The 21,739-nt window shown below is 39.0% G+C and overlaps 1 protein-coding gene across 6 annotated transcripts; it reads left to right on the top strand.

Moving 5' to 3' along the window:
- Positions 1–3,812: 3,812 nt before the first annotated feature.
- C9orf72 (C9orf72-SMCR8 complex subunit) lies at positions 3,813–18,974 on the top strand. 6 transcript variants are annotated; one of them, XM_052700886.1, is made up of 11 exons: positions 3,813–3,906; positions 4,669–5,164; positions 8,076–8,135; positions 8,977–9,072; positions 9,685–9,749; positions 10,878–10,950; positions 14,063–14,179; positions 14,876–15,111; positions 15,603–15,660; positions 16,281–16,390; positions 16,476–18,974. In XM_052700886.1, the coding sequence occupies exons 2-11, from the start codon at positions 4,721–4,723 to the stop codon at positions 16,660–16,662; spliced, it is 1,446 nt and encodes a 481-aa protein (XP_052556846.1). In that variant the 5' UTR covers positions 3,813–3,906; positions 4,669–4,720; the 3' UTR covers positions 16,663–18,974. The 6 variants fall into 6 exon arrangements, with proteins under 6 accessions (XP_052556846.1, XP_052556848.1, XP_052556843.1 ...); XM_052700883.1 differs by having other exon boundaries at positions 3,864–3,881; XM_052700887.1 differs by lacking the exon at positions 3,813–3,906 and adding an exon at positions 3,920–4,528.
- The last annotated feature ends 2,765 nt before the right edge of the window (positions 18,975–21,739 follow it).

Here is a 21,739-nt window from a genome sequence, read left to right as displayed (position 1 = left end):
CACCTCCACTGGTACAGATTGTTAAAAGTGCAGCATATGGGGCGCTTGTTCATTGCTAGTAAAAATGCACAGCTAATAGTGGTGACTGTGTTAAAAAACAGTGGTTTATAACTGAGAGTGAAACCCATCAAGCAGAATTACTCTTTGTATCTGTTGTAGTTCCCGTGGAAATAAATAGGAGGCATTACTTTCAGAGCAGGTGAATGCAGGGTGGATGAATGAGTAGAATAGTAACGATTCGAGCAGAGGAGCAGATACCTTTAAAATCAGTGACCGCTTTTCAAGTGGAAGTGGGACAAGGAGCGTGAAGTCTATTTTTAGGAATTACAATTTTCTGTTACGATTGGAACGAGACAGTCCTTGAAATACGGTAATATCATATGTCTCAAAGACTTATATGCCAAAGCTTAGGAAATGTCCCACATCCAAAAAGACAGTACAAAAAGAGAACCTTTCAGGGCAGGTGTGAGGTCCATGACAGACTTTGCACTCTTCTGCTCCTTAGTAGACATAAAGCCAATGCACTCATACAGAGGATTTGAAATTTTTTTCCAAATCTGCCTGTCCTAATAGAGTAGCACTGGATCATTTACATGGAGGAATGGATGAGATTTCCTTCGTTCAGAATTCCTTTAAGCTATCTTGATAGCCAGCAGCAAGCCCGGCCATGGAAAACTACAGGAGCTATCTACAGCTTTCAGAAACAGCACATTGCCACAAATTCTCAGCAATACGTATCTCAGTTTTCCTTGAAAACAGAAGTAAAACTCAAGAGGAGAAGTGAACCTGGGGAAGTGGTTTATGCAAAGCTAATAAGACGTGTTGTTATACTTCATCCTCTATTTTTCTTCATGACATGCATAGAAGTAACTTTCTGTTACTTCAGATTTGAGAATTTCCCGAAGTATTCATCTCTTATTTTAAAACGTTTTGGATTATGTCCAATGATTTTATCATTCTTAAGTTTAATATGACGTAACAATATTTGTTTGCTTCTGTACATCATCTTCAAAATTAGTTTTGTCTGTCTGTCTATTCAGAAGAAAAGAAATTTGTTTTCAGATAGATGAGCTTGATCTGGTGTACAGATAAAGTTAATAGAAGCAGAAAGAGGAAAGTGGACAAGTCAAATAATAAAGCTACTCTGGGGCTTACTGCAACAGACACTGCCTTTCCGTATTTGGAAAACATCCTTGAATCAACATCCTTGAATCAACAAGAAACATCTCAAATCCCACATGGTCACAGCTCTCTCACTGTATTGCATCTGGAATTTGGTATTTTAATTATTTCTAGTCAATATAGAGACACTAAATTTGGTTTCCTGTTTTTAAATATGTGCTAGCTTAAGAGGAATTGCAATGTGGTTTCAGCAACTACGCAGGGGTTCATTTTCTTTACTGCCTAAAAACACACCTTATCTACCCATCCCATACAAAGCTGTATTGTTCTTGTGTAAAACTTCAGGCCATCTTTCCAGACACAGGATGTCCAGTGTATCATCTGATTGTTCCACCAGGCACCAGCTGTTTGCATAAGTTTTCTGTCAATAACACCACCGTTTGCTCATGGGATTGAATACACACATTTCTCTTTCAGAAATTAAATCACCCTTTGCAGGTGATTAAAAAGGATGGTGAAAAAAAAGTCTTAGGAGTCCCCTTGGCAAAAAAAATAATTGGCCTCTCCAAAATTTTGGACCCTGAAGTTACACCTGAGTATTAACTTACACTGAACAGCTCTAGAATTGCAGGCTGCCTTGTGTCATGTGAATTAAGAGGTCTTTACACTGCCAACTCTGTGCATTTAGTGAACTGTAAAGAATTAACATGATAATGAAAGTACCACTCAAAATAAGTACCCACTAGTAAGATATAGGTAGAATCAGTATGAGGATTTGTGTGGAATTAATTCGTATTCACAGGTCAAACTCCAATTTGCATGGCCTCCTGCTCTGGTTCCTCTAAGAAGTTAAAAGTAGTAAAGAAACAGACTCCATAAGCACGATAGAGAGTGCAAAGTGTACTTCACTGTTTAAACACGGGTGTGAAACTATAGCCTTAAACCACTAAGAGGAACAGTGTGGAAATTCCCCACTTCCCTCTTCTGTAGGAAGCTGGGGATAGGGGAGTGCAAGATCTGGCCTGAGAACATGCCAGGGATTCCATTGTGGCACAATAGCGAAGGAATACTTTACGATCCTTCCATCTCTGTATTCACGTAATCTTAACCAGGTTGAGTAGCTGAATTCTTCTATCTTCTGTTTTGTCCCCTTCCCTTTTTGCCAACACACTCCCTAATCTTAAAATATGGCATCAGTCATGATAACGATGCAGGATGCCCTACTGAAAACATAAACAGCATTGAAATGTGTTTTTTTGTCTTGTGCTCAGACCTGAACTCATTTTCGTTTTCTGCCTTCCACATTCTAATTAACTTATTTACAGATACATAGCATTAGGTTTTGCAGCCAGATATCTGGGGAAAAAATTGCTCTTACACTGCAGCCTGTCACCACTTCTCTGATGTGTCCACAAAACGCACTTGCAGAATTATTATTAGTCTCCTCATTTCACAATATAATGGGATGTTACTCTCTGACTGGATAAAATATTAAAAACTGAAGTAAAAGAAAAAAAGGTCAATATAGCTACATCTGGCAGACATACAGACTGCCATTAGCAGCATTCAGGCAGCTAGAGATACATCTATTACCTCAAAAGAAAATAAAGAATTTTTACTTTGTGCTGGTGTTTCTTGGCACAAAATACAATGACTTGGTTTAATACCTAGTATCCTTAAAACATCTTCTAATGGGAAACTGATGCAGTAACAACACGTCTGATGCAAGGCTCCATGACATTTTAGAGACAAAACTTACCCTGAAGCCCATGCTTCCTGCACCACTACATGCCATACTCAGTACCAGTGCATACCATAGAGCTTATAGCCAACAACTACATGAGCTGGAGAGGTTGATATGCATTTCTTCTTTGCATGGCATGGGAAGAAACTGCTTTCACACAAATGTAAACCTAACATGCCTAAAATGACCAGCCTTTTGAGAAGGGTGATTTTTGTGGTTGAGAGGTTGCGATTCAGAAATGACAATTTCAGGCTGCTCCGCCCTGCCTGACTTGGGCTCTCCAAAGACAGCAGAGGTGAAGGAATGGCTATTTACAAGGGTAGACAGTGATAGGATAAGGGAGAATGGCTTTAAACTGAGACAGGGGAGGTTTACGTTAGATATTAGGGGAAGTTTTTCACACAGAGGATGGTGAGGCACTGGAACAGGTTGCCCAAGGAGGCTGTGGATGCCCCATCCCTGGAGGCATTCAAGACCAGGCTGGATGCAGCTCTGGGCAGCCTGGGCTGCTGGCTGGCAACCCTGCACAGAGTAGGGGTTTGGAACTGCATGATCATTGTGCTCCTTTTCAACCGAGACCATTCTGTGACTCTACAATCTTCAAGAAGCAGAGACAGGAACGTGTTTTGCTCCTCCTTAGGCTGTCTATGAACAGATAGCTCTAGAAACCAAACATCTGCAGCGACTTTCTTCCTGATACGCTGTGGAAATAACATCGCTGTGGAAATAACATTCAGGCACTTGCTGTTCTCTACAAAAAAAAAAGAGAAGCCCAAAACATTGCACGTTCACTGTTTTGCACACATAGCCTGTTAAGATACTAATTTATTAAAAACTTCCTCTGTGAAGGGGTACCTCACACAGCAGCCAAATGAGAACCGCGGGGCGACCGAAATCAGCACGCCCACATCTTGGCGCTCAGTCCCGCGGCGCCTACACAGCGGGGGGCGGTGCCGCGCATGCGCAGCGCTGTGGCTGAAGCTGCGCGGGTGACTCAGGGCGCATGCGCGGCGCGGTGAGGCCGGGCGGTGGGCGCGCAGGTGAGGCGGTGGCGGCCGCCGGTCGCCGTGGCTTCCCGCTCGCGGAGGGAGGGCAGGTGGAGGACCGGACTTGGGAGCCCGCCCACACAGGGTTTGGGACCTTTCGGAAGTGAAAAATAACGCTGATCGATGTGCAGTCGGGCGGTGCGGCCCGCAGCGCGTTGCTGTTGGGAAGGGGCCGGAGGACCGGCCTCTGCGGCGCCTGGCTGTGGGAAGGCGGGGCGGCAGCTGTGTGCAGAGCCCGGCTCTGCCCGTGGGCCTTCGTGCCCCCATGAGCGCGTTTTGGCTTTTAGAGCCACTCGTGCTAATTTGCGTTCTGCGTATGTCGCTGTGACTTGCGAGAAAGGTGGAACTCTGTGGTGTCACGCAGCGCCCGACTTGGTGCCGTTGGGAGCTGCTGGGGTGTGTGCCTTGGGCTTTGTGTCCAAGGGACTCGAAGCGCTTCCCATCGCTGCGTTCTGCTGCTGATTGAGGGTTCGCCTTGTACTCCGGCCGCCGGGATGGCCCCTTTTTGTGTGCTTGCCGTCTGTCAGGTTTCTTACGGCAATTGAATATTAGTCATCAGGCTTGTGCTGTGAGTAAAGGCTACTTGAGGTCTCTTTGACGCAGTGTTATAAGGAAGGTACGCATATGAAACTTCCTTCTTGAAAAAAACCTATGATAGAATCTTAGGTGAAGAAGCCAGAGCTGTCTTTTAAAGCTTTATTTGGAAACAAACCAAAATGTTATAATGATGATCACTGTCCCTTTCTTTTTCCCCAGAAAACTTTCTATTCTAGGTGATGTGAGCTGCCTTGCAAGAGAAGAAGCAGCCATGTCAGCTTTGTGTCCACCACCATCTCCTGCAGTTGCTAAAACAGAGATCTCTATGAATGGCGAGTCACCTTTATTAGCTGCCACTTTTGCTTACTGGGACAATATCCTTGGCCCCCGAGTACGGCACATCTGGGCCCCAAAGACAGATCAGGTACTTCTCAGTGACGGTGAAATAACTTTTCTTGCTAACCACACCCTGAATGGAGAAATACTTCGGAATGCGGAAAGTGGTGCAATAGATGTGAAGTTCTTTGTCTTGGCAGAAAAAAGGGTAATTATTGTGTCATTAATCTTTGATGGAAACTGGAATGGAGACAGAAGCACATACGGACTATCGATTATACTTCCACAAAGTGAACTTTCCTTCTACCTGCCTCTTCACAGAGTATGTGTGGATAGATTAACACATATTATAAGGAAAGGAAGAATATGGATGCATAAGGTAGGTTTATTGTTCATTACTAAAAGCAGTTGTCCTAGTTGTCTTGAGCAAAGCTGTTTTGTGACACCTGTTATGTGGCAATCCATGCACAAAAATTCAGAGAATGTTGACTTCTGTATAAATACAGAATTTTGAAAGTAAAATGTTATCCGTATGGCACCAAATTTGAGGTTAGAATTTTTATCTTGGTGATTTGTCCTTTATAGCCACATAGTATTATTTAAGCATGTACCAGGCTACTATGTTAAATTGGCTGTCTTGTGCAATCTGTCATCTCTCTGAATTTGATTTAAATAATTGCTTTTAACTGTGTTAACTCTTGTGTTTAAACCAGACAGTATTATAAATTTACTATTTCAAATCAGTTTTTTTCATTTTTGAATTTAATGAAGAGAACTGATGGAATTAATGTCATTTATGTGTATTCAGTTCTGTTTCTCTAGAAGGGTATCATCAAGGAGTTCAGCAGGTGTTAAATTATGCAAAACTAATATTATTATTACTTTATAACACTACTAATAATTAATTATTACTACTTTTGGAATCTGAAAAAGGAAAAATTAAAATATTCTTTCTTTTAAGAGTTGCAGCTCTTACCTTTGGGTGCATAATGGTCATTAAGAGAAAATTGTTATGTATTTTTTGTTAAAAATAAATAACATTCTAATAATAAAAACTAAAATAAAAAAAGGATCTCTGTTGTCTTCATGGAGTACAAGTTGTCTTAGAGCAGTTTGTTGCATGTCAGTTGTAATGTGTGTGGTGATGTCTAGTTGTCTGATGTTTGTTCCTGTTCTGTTTTGAGGCCTCTAATAAACATATTTTAAACTTCCTTCTTAAGTTCTCTAATCTGAACTAATTTAGAGTCCAAAAATAAGAAGCTGACGTTAAATTCTGCATTGCCATTTTCTTTCTGCTACACTAACGACTTCCATTGCTTCTTGCTGTATTGCCTGATGGTGGCTGGCAGTGTCTTCCTTCACATCTACCCTTGATAACGAGGTTTATTTTTCAGAGGAAGAATAGGATGTAAGCCTTCATTTTCAGTAGACTAGAAACACACATATTTCATTCCTAAAAGCTATTTTGTTTTGTTGAACTTTAGCTTATATCAAAATTACTATCTTCTGTTTTCGATTACATTCCTCCTATTCCTCCTCTTGTCATTTAGTGTCTTCCCCACTGACTTGTAATGTGAGTGGTCAGATAAGAGCTGTCAGTCCTTCTTAACTGCTACATATCTTCCCCCTTTTTGGACATTGATCCATATCAATCTATTCCCACACTAGGAATGGCCTCAGGTGGCTTTGGGAATGACAAAATGTTTTCTACTGGTTTCCTCTGAAATTAGTCCTGTTGTTTGTTATTCTTTTTCAGGTGACCATGAAGTAGCTAGCCAGTTAGGTCAAGGAAAGAAAGCAAAATATTCCAAAAAAGGCACTTTAGTGTCTTATTTTATTTTATTTTGAAGAGAAGAAAAGTAAGCCTGCATATATCTGCACATGCAGCTCTAACTAGAAGATGAAAATAGCAGGCATGTAATTAAGCATGCATTGTAGAATTACAGTATGGAATAAAAACAGGCCTAATTACTGTGATTCCTTGTTTTGAGGTAGTTCAGCAAATACGGCTATTAAAATGGAGGTATCTGAAAGGTGCTGTGTATCTGCTCTGGCATTTCTAGTAGATGCAGTGATTTTCAGTTCTCATGAGCTCTCTGTAGAGACACTCAACAGTTCCAGACAGATCTGTAGAGGAGAAGAAACCTGACCTCAAAGACCAGAGAAGACATGGAACAGCATTCATTCTGGCAAAGACAAGCAACTTCAAGCAAGTTTTCTTTATGGGAAGAGAAAACTTACATTTGTCTGAATTTTGTTCTGGAGGTTTATCTAAGGCTTATAGCAGTTGCATTTCTAGAAAGAAGTGGCTAATATTTGTTCAGCCTGCTTTCCATGAAGACTGACTTTTTTGAAGCAAAGTGTCGCCATTAAGGAATATGCCATAGTTCACCAACTCTGAAGTCAAAGTGAATGTCACCGTGCCCCAAAGGAATCTGCTTAGTTCCAGTATTACTTTTCACTGAAGCTTCTTTCAGATGGTCAGGCAGGTTTTACAACTGTTTTAGGGTAATTTGCTGCAGCTTGTCACCTATTCACCTGTTTGAAAATCGTTGGGCTTCTTTTCCTGCCTGAGTTTGATCGACTCCAAGCAGATCAGTCCCAGGAGACTAAAAGTAACCACTAAAAAGGCAATAATGTCTCAGCGTATAGTAAAAGATACTTTCTTTTTTCTTTCTGCATGCGGAATTGGTTGTGCCAGTGATTGAGGCTCAGCTGCTGATGAGTCTCTTTTGAGAACTTTGTCCTGTCTTTTGTACAGTGTATTTTGTGTAGTTTGAGGCTTTGTGTCTCCTGTAGTTGGTTATAAGACAATGTTTTGAAGACAGTGTCTCAAGATGTGGAAAAAAAATCTTGGTATTCCTGCCTTCCCCAAACATAATTTTCCTTGTTTTGGAAATCTTTTTTTTTTTTTTTTAGCTGTATCAGGAGCCATCAGTCTGTACCTGACCCATCTGACCCATAGAAATTCATGGAGTTCCGCACCATATTCTGATCATTTGGCATTTTCTTGATCTTTAATGAAGAAAATGTTTATCATTGTCATCACACACTCCGTTATCTGCTGCTCCTGCCCAAGCATGCGAGAGGTTTGGTGGGGGTTGGAGCAGAGAACATTGATCTGTTTAAAATGAAGCCACTTCCTACTAATGTCAGCTCTGTAAAAGAAAAAGACTTAACATCGAAAGCATGACTCCACAGGCAAGAAATTGTGCCATATGACTGTTGTGTGCATACGTATATAACCAAGTACCAGAGCATTTATATTTTTAACTGCTTCTCTTGCTCAGGAGAGGCAAGAGCATTTCCAGAAGATTGTCTTGGAAGGCACGGAGAGAATGGAGGATCAGGTAAGAGTGTCTGGTAGATGCATATGGCACATCACCACAAAACTGTTTGACTGGATCTGGTGACAGTAGAAGTTGGCGGTGCTGCCTTTTATTTTTGAGATCCAAGAAGATACTTTGGACTGACTGGTAACTTGACAAGCACAAAAGACGTCCTTTCTGAAGACAGGATGATGGAAGCTATGAAAAAATGAAGGAATATACATTTTCATCACTTTGTGGGTGAAGTGGAAATCTATGAAGAATGTTATGTTTCAGAAGGGGGAAGTCTTTTACTTGAACTTGAGGCTTTGTAAAGGTAGTAGCTTCCATAGGTATACGCTCTCCTCATGTAAAGGTTGTTACCTTTTCAAGTGACAGAGATGTACACGATATGTCCTGTTGGAATGCTGTAGTAGGATTAGTGTATAATATTTTGTTTCTGAAACTAAATGTGGAATTGTGGCTTCAGCTTCTTGTGAAAGATGACATGATTTTGTATGTTAATAACCAATAGCCTGGTTTTGTTTTCCTTCCATTTTTACTGTAAGACTTTGGATCTATAATGTTTAACAGTAATTGCATGTGGTGTGGAATGCTCAGATTATCTTATTCCAAAGACACCCTGTGTAGGCCAAACAAACTGACCAGCAAAACATCTTAGAAGTGTATTTCAGACATGATGTTAAAAAGTGAAATGCATGTTTCCAGTTCACAATTGGTGATGAGCAATGCCAAAGAAGTCTGTGGATCAGTTGACACTGATAACTACACTTTCACGCAATAGGAAATTAAATACGTTTTGCATGTTTAGGTTGTTAGTAACTTCTTATAATGCACTTCAAGTGTTTTATTTACTGCACAGGGCCAGAGCATCATTCCAATGCTAACAGGAGAAGTTATTCCTGTGATGGAGCTCCTTTCATCTATGAAATCACACAGTGTTCCGGAAGAAATAGATGTAAGTCCCTGTTTTCTTTGCATTCTGAATTAGAAAATGACTTCGCCAATACAATTTGGTACTCTCCTTGGAGGAAAAATAAACATGTCATAAATTTCTGTACCCTTCGAGTTATCCCAAGTGGTCTAGGGAATGGCATAACAGTTTCAGTTTGGTGAATAGTACTTGCAGCATTTTTAATAGTCAGAGCTATGGGCTACGTGGATTGACATGCTTGCTAAGGAAGAGTGGTGTGGAAAGGCTGTTTGATTCAAAACAAAATGAATGGAGAGGTATTCACCTTTTAATGTTGGTATCTGTTTCAGTGTGGTTTAGTGTTCATGTGGAAGAAGTAGAAATCTTGTCACATAGGCTAGGTTAGAATATTCTGGACAAGGCTTTAGGAAAAAAACACTGAGAGGAATCTGTATCATTGGTGAAAAAAAGTTTAAAAATCAAATTGCTTCGTTGTTTTCAAAACGCTTTGGCCAAAGTCAGAAGTCCTTTTTAAAACTGCTTTTCTGGCAGTCTTAAGTAGATCCTAAACAGTCCTCTCCTATCAGAATCAAAAATCACTTAATTCTGAGATGTACATCTTTTTCTAATCTTTGTTTTTATTTCTCTGGTTTTCAGATCAGTGACACAGTACTGAACGATGATGACATTGGGGATAGCTGTCATGAAGGCTTTCTCCTCAAGTATGAATTTCTGTTTTGTTTTATGCCATACTGACATGGATTAAACTTACATGTGTGTATACAAATCTGTATTGGCATATGAACTGGTATGAGATGTTTGACTTTTTGAGATTTTAGTCTACAAAATGCTATAAAAGTTGTTTTCTACTTAACAGAATGGCTCTGGGCTAACAGCTGCGGCTGCCTGGCCATTGTCACAGGGTCATTTGCTTGATAGCAGAATCCATATGAAATACAAGTCTTCTTTGATACCTAAAGTCTGTGAGTGTGTAAATCATAGGCTTATGTCTTTATAAAATCCACCCCCCCCCCCCCCCCAAACAAACAAACAAACAAACAAACAACAACAAAAAAAAAAACCAACAAAAAACAGAATTGTGTTTAATTGATAGTATGGCCTGTAGAGCACTTTTTATTGAATTATACTCCCCCCACACCCCAGTTGTTTTTAATGTGTAACTAGAAGAATTTGCACTTCAGAGCAACTTGGTCTCTTCCTTTGGAAGAGTGCTGCTGAATAAAAATTGGATTAGGCTAAGTGGACTGTCATATTAACAAAACTAACCTGTAAAATACAGTCATGCTTTTATGGTAACCTCAAAATGAAACAAACATCTGTTTCTACCCCTAAGGAGGAAATCACGTGGCCTTAGTCTAATCCTTTAAAATAAAATTGGTATGACAAGTAGTGTCAGGTCCAGCATAAAGTCCACCTCTAGGATTTCACAGTCCAAATGTAGCTGTTATAGTCCTTATAAATTAGAGGTGTTTATTACAACAGGTTAATCACCTCACAAAGCCTCCCTTAGTAAGGTAGGGTCCATCTACTAACAGATATTGGAGAAAGCTTTCTGACTGTGTCCAGATTTTGGATTCTGTAACACAGCTAAATGGTAACAGTTTTTGTTAGCTCTGTAAGTGGTGTTGGGTGGTTCTGGCCGGCAATCTTTTTATTCACCAAAGTGAAAATACAGATGCTGCCGAACTTTTGGATTTCAGCATGTGTGAGGGCCGTAGTATAGGCCTGCAGTTAGATTAGCAGCTCTTAATTATTCTTGTTAAAATGATAAGGGGTTTATTTGAAAAGTCTGATTGAATTCATTGACCCACATTTATTTTTATTTGCAGTGCAATTAGTTCACATCTGCAGACCTGTGGTTGTTCTGTAGTTGTAGGAAGCAGCGCAGAAAAAGTTAATAAGGTAATATACTTTCCAATGAATGAATTTTAAATGCTGATTATCAGCAGTGTTAGCATATTATTGTAACAAGGTTTGTCTATAAGCATACTTACAGTAGGAAGAGAGAATGTTTTGTTTGGTTATCTTACTGTTGATAATTCTGCCTAAAAATTCCCTTGTCAATTGTATTCTGGCAACTATAAGAGAACCGGAGAGTGTAATTTAATTGATGCTGCACGTAAGTGAGGAATAAATGAGTCTGAACCTCTAAAATAACTTTGCTACCTCAAATGTACAGTCTGAACACGTAGCAGCTGATTCACTGAGTTTAGCAAAGTCAGCAGATATTGTATAATAAATAATTATCTGCATAATTTTGCTTGTTCTGAGGAAGAAATGTGCTTCATCATAATGAAAGAAATGCTTGTGCTTCGTGGAACTTCAAAGCTGTTGTGTCCATAGTCATGCACACATTAAAATAAGCGAGTTTACTGGAATCTTAAACCATTACTATCAGTTCCAGCATTTTTGTCTTCATATTTGTGTTTGTGTTGACTCTTCGTCTGCTGTCTGTTTAAATCCTAATTAGTAAATATCTGTACAGTTTAACTGGTACAGAGTAGATTAGGTTTGACTCAGAAGACCTTCCAGAGAAATCAGAGAGTACCAGCCCTAAAAGCTGAGGATAGTAGCAATAAAAGAAACTTGCTGAAATATGTGTAGAATTTATCAGTAGGGATGATGCACAGGAGATTTCAAGTTTAGAAACAATAAAGCAGCATTAGCTGTACCTCTGAATGGAGAAGTGTGAAATCTGTAGGTATCACTATGATCTATGTAGGAAAAAAGATCACTCTTGGAAGCAGTCATTCCGGAATAGGAAAATAATTACATTTTTCTGGTAGACATACTTTTTCCTATGTTGTTATTATTCTCAACTCCCTTGTAAGTCTGTTATCAAATATTTAATTTGAACCAACTTGAAATTATAACCTGACCTGATTCTTCTCTATATGGAGAATGCACATATGAAGAGTTTCTTGGTGTTTACTTTAAGCTTACTGAGTATGTGAAGGAAAAAACAAGGGAAGATGTTTTCCTTATGTGAAATTCTTCAGGTACGTTTTTTGTACACAGCTTTTTGATTATTCCAAGTTGATACTTTCATATGAATCGAAATCAGTTGCTAGAGGAGATAACTCTTCTGTTTACAGTTCACTGAAATATTTCTTAGCATGCTTCTTTACAGGTTACTGTAGTGCATGTGTGTTTTGTTCAGAAAGGCTTGCTTTTGTCTTGCATTTAATTAGGCTGTACGATAGCCATCTCCTCTAATAAAACCACTGAAGTCAGTTTTCAATTAGGATATTCAGAGGCAAATTGTGAAGAAATTGTTATTTTCTTAGAGAACGTACTTCACAAAATCAATTCCCTCTCTTTGTTCATAGCTGAGTCCTTTCATAAAACTCTTTGACTCACGATAGCCCCGCACCGTGAGTGAGAAAAGGGATTTTATAAAAAATGAGCCTTCAGGTATTAGGCACCACTGCAAATAATAAGTACACCAGTACTGTGTGAGAGTAAAGCTCTTTGTAGATATGTAGCCTGGTAAGCTCTCAATTTCCACAGGTGCCTCTGGGCAATGTGGTATCAATGGTTCCATACTTGAAGACCATAACAATGCTACTGTCAGGGTACATGTGGAGAAGCAGTACGTCCAGGTAGCTTTATTTTTTGATAGGAAATCTTTCTGCATATTGAGCTTTTCTGTCTGATTTTGCTTTTAATTGTAATACTACAGTAATTGAGTTCTAGTTCATTCAGTGAGATTCAAAACTCTCTTTGAGAAAGAAACCTATTCTATAATTTTTGGAATCTGTGCTTTTTTGATATTCACATTACTTTGATGTCAAATGAAAATTAAGAACATTGAGCCTGTTGAGTATATATTCATTATATTATACATATATAATAGTATACTATGTATTTTACAGTATCTAGGGTTCTTTGCTGCAGGAAAACATGTCTTGTTAAAAGATTCTGAAAATTTTCGGCATCTTTAGTAGTTTTGTGACTTGAAATTAAGCAGCTCATGATGCTTTATAAAAATATGGAGAAGTAATGCAGTGTTTCATGTGCCTTTGGCAGCATCAAACACCTCTGATTGAATAAAATGCATGAATTGAATTGAATTGAATAAATATGCTGGTGGTCAATTAAAAATAACTGTGGGCAACAAGAGAATCAGAGAAAAGAAAACTCTTTTCTTATGTGAAGTCAGCTAACAGTTATTAGCACACTTGGTTTCAGAGATGTAGGTTTTGCACATTGCCAGGATAGCATAATAACTAACAAGGAGGCTTCAAGATCTGAATGATTATTAACGCGTATATTGATAAGCTGGCTGCTTTGGGAAAAAAAGGCTGTGGAAAAATATGAGCCTCATGATCTCTGCAGAGCAAATTTCATGCCTTTTAGACGGATCTTTATCTGTAACGTGCTCATGCTGTTATGGTGCTGTGTTCCAAAATAATTGCTTTCTTAATGGTAACCTTAGCTTTTGTTAAAGCAATACAAACAAACAAAAATGCTTCTTGCATGCATCAAAACACGTGTTTGACTATGTGAGAAATATGTGTTTGTGTTTGGAGATGATTGCTTGCAGCTGTTGCAGTGTAGGAGCTTGAAATAATTAAATGTCTTTGTTGCTTTTAATGGAGAGTTTGAGGAAATTAATGAGGAAATAAGTGTGGATGCTTATAAAATTGGATGTGTCTTATTGGAGACAATAGTTGACATTCCAATGGGGAGTAAATAAAATGAGTGGCTTAGAAGGCTAGGGAATAATTACAGTAATTCATGTTTTTGTAATAGGAAGAAGCATTGGAAGACAAGTTATTTCTTCTTTATAGCTGGCTAAAAAAAAGTTGCCAAAAGTTTAGGTTTTCTTCTTCATTTGGCAGGAAGTTGGATTTCCATCTTTTGCATCTTAATTATTTAAACATGCAGCCGTTCTGTGATGTCACTCAAGTTTTGTCTTTTCTAATCAACAGGTTTAAGTCAGAAATTGCATGTGAAGATCAGTTAATTGCTGGAATCTTCTTCTTTTTCAAAACTGTTCTTTGCAATGCAGATTGTGAGAACGCTGTGCCTGTTCCTTACCCCGTCAGAGCGGAAATGTTCCAGACTCTGTAGAAGTGAGTCTTCTTTCAAGTACGAGTCAGGGCTTTTTGTTCAAGGTTTACTCAAAGTAAGTACATTTAGGAAAGTTCTATTTCTCCGTGGTTTAAGAACATTTTTGAGTGCATGTGTGCACATATATATGCAAGTTTATACACACATTCATGTTTGAAGAAATTTGTAATCTCTTGAGTTCTCCTTGATGCTAGAGCTTATGCCTGTGACTATTTGATGTTACAATTCCTAGCCAGTCTTTTTTATGACCCAACGATTTCTTTTGCTGTGTATTGTTTAGAATCATTCCTATTCTTCAAGGTATGAGAGTAACAGTCTGCTGCCTACTTGGGACTAGAGTCCCAGAAAGGATACAGAACCAGAACAGAACTGGCCTATGTCAGTACTACAGTTTCCAAGTATCTTAAAAGAGCTACAGCAGTTATTGAGGGTAAATAGAAAAATAATGCTTCTTGCTCTAAAGAACAGTCTAAACTTGACAAATAAATATAATACTGTCATGCTAATGAGTTCAGGAAGCAGACAGTGCAGTGTAATACGCAGGTTGCCTCAAGAGTTACTTTCACTGTTACATTAAGGGAATTGTGCAGTGTTAAGGATAATTTAATGACTACAACTGCTGTTTGTCTCAAACAAGATATGTGTAAAGAGATGGAATTTAAAAGATTGGCTTGATATTTTCATGCTGTTTTGTTCCAATACAGCTTTAAAAAAAAAATTAAAAACAGCCTTTTTTCCCCCCAAAAAACAGGATGCAACAGGAAGCTTTGTGCTGCCCTTCCGTCAAGTAATGTATGCTCCATACCCTACTACACACATAGATGTAGATGTCAATACAGTGAAGCAGATGCCCCCTTGTCATGAACACATCTACAACCAACGACGGTATATGAGGTCTGAGCTGACAGCATTTTGGAGAGCTAATTCAGATGAAGAAATGTCTCAAGATCCTATTATCCACACAGATGAGAGCTTCACACCGGATTTGTATGTACTCTGCTCCCACACTTCAGAAAGTTGCTTGATTTGAGACGAGATAGTAAAGGGTACTTTCTGATACAGTACAGGATTTTTTGCTTCTAAGAAGCAACTGGGAATTGAATTTGTTTTGCGGAATTTATCAGTTCTCTCAGTCATTCTGTTGCATTAAGGGTTGCTGAAATTCTGTGATGTTTCTGATGGCATTATGTTAATATTATTGCCCATTTTAAATGTTTATTTATGTTAATATTATTGCCCATTTATGCCAGAGCTAAGCGTATTTGATAAAGCTCGATGGCTTTTCTGGTTTTAGGTTTTTATTTCTCCTGAAAGTGCTACATTTCATACCAGGATTATAATTCACTAAAATTTTTAATGCACTTTGCATTCCTGCCAGATTGTAAATTGTAACGTTATTACTATGCACAATTGTTGGACATTTATTGTCTTTTCATGGCATTATCATGTGTTTCTTTGCCTTTTTTTTTTTCCATTAGGAATGTTTTTCAAGATATCCTGCATCGAGACACATTAGTAAAAGCCTTCCTGGATCAGGTAGTAATTGCTTTTCTAGAAAGAACAAGAACTAGAGAACAGTGCTTTGACATCTGGTGACAATTTATCATGGTGTTAGTTTAACTTTTGCTGTTATGGCAGCTCTTTCTTCAAAGTATTACAGTAGTTATCCCAATTGATACTGTGATGGTTTTCTGCATACTGCAGAAGGCATTAAGAACTGACCACTTGAAATGTTGATCTGGTAATACAAGTGATGAAAGAAAGAACTCTTTTGTGTAATTTGTGGTATTGGTGTAATACTGAAACTCCTTGTTACGCATAAAACCAAAGCATATTTTCTATTACTGCGCAGCAGTGTTTACACTATTGAAAAAAAAATAACACCTACCAGACTGAGATTCATTTCAGACCATTTTTAAAGTGAAAGTAATACTTCATCCAAATAGAATTGTAAAACAGATTGATTGCTTGCATCTGAACAACAAGCAAAGTAAGAATGAATCTTCAGTGTGTCCATGAATCTGCGGCTAATGCACGTACTGTAGTGTAATCAGGGATGTGGTATATGTGTATGCAGTGCTTCTTTTTATTCTACACTCTTAAAGTGATTCTTGAATTTCTACATCTAGCTAATTTTCTCATATAATTTTTAACAGATCTTTCATCTGAAACCTGGCTTGTCTCTAAGGAGTACATTCCTTGCTCAGTTCCTGCTAGTCCTTCATAGAAAAGCTTTAACTTTAATAAAATACATAGAGGATGACACGTAAGTGAACAGATAATAATAGAAAGCAGGCTTCGAGAAACTTACTTTGTTCTTTTGTATGAATCTTCTTTTCATTTTCTTGCAGGCAGAAAGGAAAAAAACCTTTTAAATCTCTTCGTAGCTTAAAGATAGATCTCGACCTAACAGCAGAGGGCGATCTTAACATAATAATGGCTTTGGCTGAGAAGATTAAACCTGGTCTGCATTCCTTCATCTTTGGGAGGCCATTCTACATCAGCGTGCAAGAGCGTGATATGCTAATGACCTTTTAAAATTCTCCACTGTTAATGTGTAATATTGCATGGCACAGAGAACAGTCTGTCGGTGTGAGCAGGAGGCTTGTGACAATCATTGACCTGATTTAGGAGGGGTGGGTAGAAACAGAGTAGCGGTGCCGTCTGTCTGAAGCAGTCTTGTTAAGGGGAATATCAGCCTAGCTAGGTGAGCGTGATTTGGATGAACCCGTTTTTTCTGTGTGCTTTTTCAGCAGTAAAAGTAAACATGATCAGGAGTTCCTTTGCTGTATGGGCTCACTAGGTAAATTTGAATGTGTTTTGGATAAAGGAAGGCGTTGTTGTTTTCTTTCCCCACGAATTTCTTTCAGGTGTGTCAGTTTTCCCCTGCTCAGTACAGAGCCAGAATTTTTAGTGTTTCCACAAAAAAAAAAAAAAAAAAAAAAAAAAAAAAAAAAAAAAAAACCAACGGATGCGTCCTCTCTAATCTGGGAGGTTCAGGAGATTTAAAAAGTTTTTTAAAGCATTCTTTTGTATATGATACAATTCTGAAATATGCCTTCCTTTATCTTCATTTAAAACACGACTTACTCCTTCATTAGGACTTTTAAAGGCCAGGAGCTTGGTTTTCTGCTTTTAGTTGTTTTGGTTTGTTGTTTGTTTGTTTGTTTTACATGTACTCGGCAGTGCTGTTCCTGCGAGCAATGCGTTGGCTATTAGCAGCATAAATGGTAGCACCCTGCACGTTGGAATTGTGTCATTATTTAAGCAGCTTTCTGCATGTAAATGCCAACTAGAATATTCTGTCGCAGGCTGTTGAGCCATCCTGCGGTTGTTGAGTGTTCAGTGATCCAGCATAATCGAGCTCGTTCAAAGCACAAAGCAGAAAACTTTGTGTCATTCAACAGCGGTTATCAGTCTTTGTGTCTAAACTGCTGCGGCTGCTTTGTCTATTGGCAGTTAGAATGAGGTTCAGATTAAAGCATTAGGCTTTTCCCTAATTTCCCCAAGAACAACAGGGTGATAGCCGCTCTGGAAGATAAAGCTAATTCTTTTTACACTGCGATTAATATATTTATTAATCCCGATAAAGAGATCAGCACAGCTTTGAGCTTGCATGATTAGCATTTTACTAAGTGAATTCAGGCCAATAATCTTGCCAATCTTACTAGTTCAGCCAGCAAATATTCAACTTTGCTTTGCTTGAAAATAAAGAAGTATAGAACTCCAATAACCGTGAAGGTTGCAGTGTCAGATTAACCAGACCTATTCTTTTACAGTTTGGGCAAGTTTGGTGTGTAATATGGAGAACAGAGATTAATCTGTGCTGTGTGGTGGTATATTTGTTTTTGGACAAAGCAGAAATGTATTTGTTTCGTGTTTTAGTGTAACCGCATAGCTCTGTCTTCACTGCAAAGGAGCTACACGTATGATTTGAGAAGGTGCTGTTGCCTTATTGCTTACGATTGTTTGTAACATTCCTTCCCTGTAACAGAAGTGTGTTTCTGTTTTCAGGATAGCTGTCCAGCGTCTCTTTCATGCAACGAGTTAGTTGGTAACTCAGACTTACATTTTTTCCCGAAATATCCAGCATTCATTTCTTGAAAGAAAAGCTGTTTCTTTGTTTGTTTGTTTGTGTATGCCCAGAGTTCCTTTCTGTTTCCTGAAAAAGAAGAATTTACAACTAAATACTTAAAGCTTTGAAAAGAATTCAGCCACAGCCGGGCTCCATTTTCTGTGAATAAAAATCAGTTGTGCTATGTTACCTTGGTTACAGCACGTGGCCCTTTTTGTGCTGTACACATATGTTGGACTCCTGCAATACGAGCTCAGCATTTCACCCAAAGAACTTATCAGAAATGTGATGATTTCAGTTATTTGTACTGACATTCTGTTTGCCTTACTAACAATGTAATTTCCCTTTGTGTTTTCAGCCAGTTTATCCATTATAAAAGAGGCTGATTGATAAGTTTTTGTGATTGTGATTGCTGATTGTGTTGCCTAAGCCTGTGAAAAATAATGTCATGAACTCATCTCGAAATTCTAATACAGAAGTTCTGTTTGAAGACTAAATAGCTTCAAGTCTGCTGCTGAATTTAATCACTTCAGCTTCACAGGCATTGGGAACTTCACACTACTAACTACTAACAGTAGAACTCTGATTATGGAATATGCTGCCACTTTGAAATGACTAAAAGCTGGAAATCTGTCGGTTGCTACTTTTATTGCACAACTGTCACTAGTGCAGAATGTATAGTGAAGTAAGTTATTAAATACTGCATGCTGTGTTGTAAATCTTGCTCAGGAAAAATACTATTCTAATAAAATTTATGCCAATTTTTTTATTTTAATTTCTGCTGTATGCTTTTTTTTTTTTAAATAGAATGTATCTGATGGGATCATAATTATTTATCATTAAATAAAGAAGGAACCTTTTTCTTGTTAAAATAAAAATACCTGAGATGGTGAGATACAGGTTCTCACTGACAGCCAGTCATATGTTGCTAACTTGGTGTCTGACTGTACTACTTTTAAAATGACAAGTTTCTAAAAGTCTCCAAATTTAGTTTCTCTGTTTCTGTTAAGGAGTCATTGATTTCCACTAGAGTGACTCCGTGGGCCTCTGTTGTCCATAAGTAAGATTTCAGCCTCAACTATTGAAAAGTTTTAATCCCATACTTTAATACTTATATGTGTTTTTAGTTCACTTGTATCAGTGACTAAATCAGTGAATGTCTTCTGTCAGTGTGTTCTGATTCCTTACACCCTACAGCAACGTTTTGTTTCCAGTTGGATTTCCAGGGAAATAGACCTTTAGAGAATTTTTACTGTCGCATTCTTCTCTGATCCTAATTCCTGTTGCTTGCAGACTTATGAAGGGTCATTGAAAAGAGAAATGTCTACCTTTTTTTTTTTTTTTGTAAGGAAATTCAGCAACAACTTCCCACCTTCCAGTGTTCACATACTTTATAGAAGAGGTGAAGGAAGGCCTCTGACAGCTGGAAAAGCGACAGTTTTTTCTGGGTGAGTTGTAGGTCGCTCAGTTTTGCTCAGTTGTCTGGGGATATCGTGCTATGTGTCCTAGAGCAGCTGTCTGATCCTGTGGAACACCAGGGGCCTATGCTTTTCAACATCCCTATACTTTGCCCAGAGATGATCTACTGCACCTTGTCAATTTTGAGGAGACTACCAACTAGAGGAGACCAGAGTGACCTGGGCTAGTGAGAGGAAAGCACAGGGATCCCCACTGCCACTGGACAGGAGCATTGTGCAGTCCTGAGCAGGCAGAGCCCCAGCAGCAGCACCAATAGGGCTGTGGCAGCTCTGGGAGCAAGGCCCTGAGCCTCGTGCATGAGCTGAGCAGGGATAGAGGCTGCAGTGAAGGGAAAGCTTTCCCCATCTGGAGAGTAGGGCCCACGGGAGGTGATGTCATCTCCCTCCTTGTAGGGTTTCCAGCTTTCATAGGGTAAAGCCGTGACCCACATTTGAACCTGCTGGGGACATGAATGGGCTGGATTGGAGGCTTCAGGATGTCCCTGTTTCTCCAAATTGTCGTGTGGTGCTATGGTCCTGCAGAAAGGCAACTGTCAACTGGAATGACTGATGTGGGCAGCCACTGCAGGCTGGTGGTTTCAGCCCTCTGCTCAAACCAGAAAAACTTCCATCAAAGCTGTTCATAACACGCCAGTTTTGAGTGTCTCCAACATTGCTGGTAAACATGGAGCTAAACGAACTGCTTCGGGAGCATGGACATGTGAAATCTTGAAGGTGGCCCTGGGTTCACCAATGGAACTGCTGGAACTCAAATATATGAACGAAAGGAGGAGGAGGTATCAGAAGCACCTCAGACTCCTTTGGGTCTAACACATGTTACAATTAATGGCAGCATGCCCCTGAATTGAAACATGTGGGGTAATTGTACTTTGTGTAGAAACAGCTACCTGCAGAAAAAGAAGGAAGATGTTTATGAGAGAGGAATGTAAACATGTAAGCAAGGGTAGATAAATGTGAGCTATAGACAACGAGATAAAGTCATGAAAGGTTTTTGACTCAGTTTCAAAGTAAAGCTTGATGCCTTGCTATGTTAAAGGCAAATGTCCGAAGCTTGATCTCATGTATCCAATAATAAGCCAAAATGTTTGAGACCATTCAGCAGCCAAAAGCTCCCTTATGAAATTTGGAATTCAGTGCCAGTTTCTCTTCCATTTAGAAAATTGTCTCACTGTACTAAGAGTAGTCTTTTCCAACTTCAATTAAACATGATTAATGTTTGCCAAACTTGATTTTTAGTAGAAGCAGAAAAATAAGAAATTACAGGTCAGGGAATACTGAAATTTGGTACTGCTGACTGTATAAACAGCAATTCATTTGTTTCTGCCAAATGTTCAGTAGTGCCAGTAGTGTGATGAGCCTTCCTCATTCATTTGTAGGAGGATGTATGGGACAGTTTGTCCTGAGACTTGTGTCTGTTTTCCAGCTGCCTATTTGCCAGAGGTTAATCCCACATTGCACTGAGGTCTGCTGTGACAGCAGTATTTGGAAATAATTTCTGATAACCTGGATTCTGGAGGAAGGACGCTCTGGCCTTCAGATTTCTTTACTAGTCAAGGGCAGCTGTGCAGATTGTCAAGGACCTGGGCAATAAGTAATGAGTGATTAACTTCATACTGTGTTTTGGCAGGCAATTGGACACTGGCAGCCTGAAGAAAATGTTGGGTTCAGTCTGCTGTTAACGCAGTTACTGCCAAGCTTTGACACTTTCCCAGCAGGCTGGAGACTCAAGATGCAAACTGATGCAAGCTTGATGCAAACTGATTAAGAAGTTTATTAATTAATGATCATGCTAGAAAGAAATCAGTAGAACAGCAAAATTATCAGTGATCTTTGCAATCAGATGTACCAGCTTGCAATTACGTTACAAGTGCCACTACAAAGCTGTGGATTATAGGTTTGAAGTCCAGTGAAATACATAATCACAGCTGGAAAACACTTCTATTAGTAGGGAGGTGCAAATCTGTTTCCTCTCCCCAAGCCCTGATGGACACACAGACCTGAAGGCTGACGTCAACTGAAGCCCCTGGGCGGAGGAGCTTTACAGCCCGTATTGCACCATGGT

Source organism: Tympanuchus pallidicinctus, unplaced genomic scaffold (assembly GCF_026119805.1).
Source record: "Tympanuchus pallidicinctus isolate F22 unplaced genomic scaffold, pur_lepc_1.0 scaffold4, whole genome shotgun sequence".
Taxonomy (NCBI): Eukaryota; Metazoa; Chordata; class Aves; order Galliformes; family Phasianidae; genus Tympanuchus; species Tympanuchus pallidicinctus.
Note: the sequence above shows the minus strand (reverse complement) of the source record. Positions and strands in the feature narration are given on the sequence as shown.

Excerpts from the sequence above, each read along its gene's own strand:
- C9orf72 (XM_052700884.1), top strand. The coding sequence starts at position 4,637 with ATGATGATCACTGTCCCTTTCTTTTTCCCCAGAAAACTTTCTATTCTA. Across the intron at positions 8,136-8,976 it reads CGGAGAGAATGGAGGATCAG|GGCCAGAGCATCATTCCAAT; the intron begins GTAAGAGTGTCT and ends TTTACTGCACAG. Across the intron at positions 9,750-10,877 it reads CATGAAGGCTTTCTCCTCAA|TGCAATTAGTTCACATCTGC; the intron begins GTATGAATTTCT and ends TTTTATTTGCAG.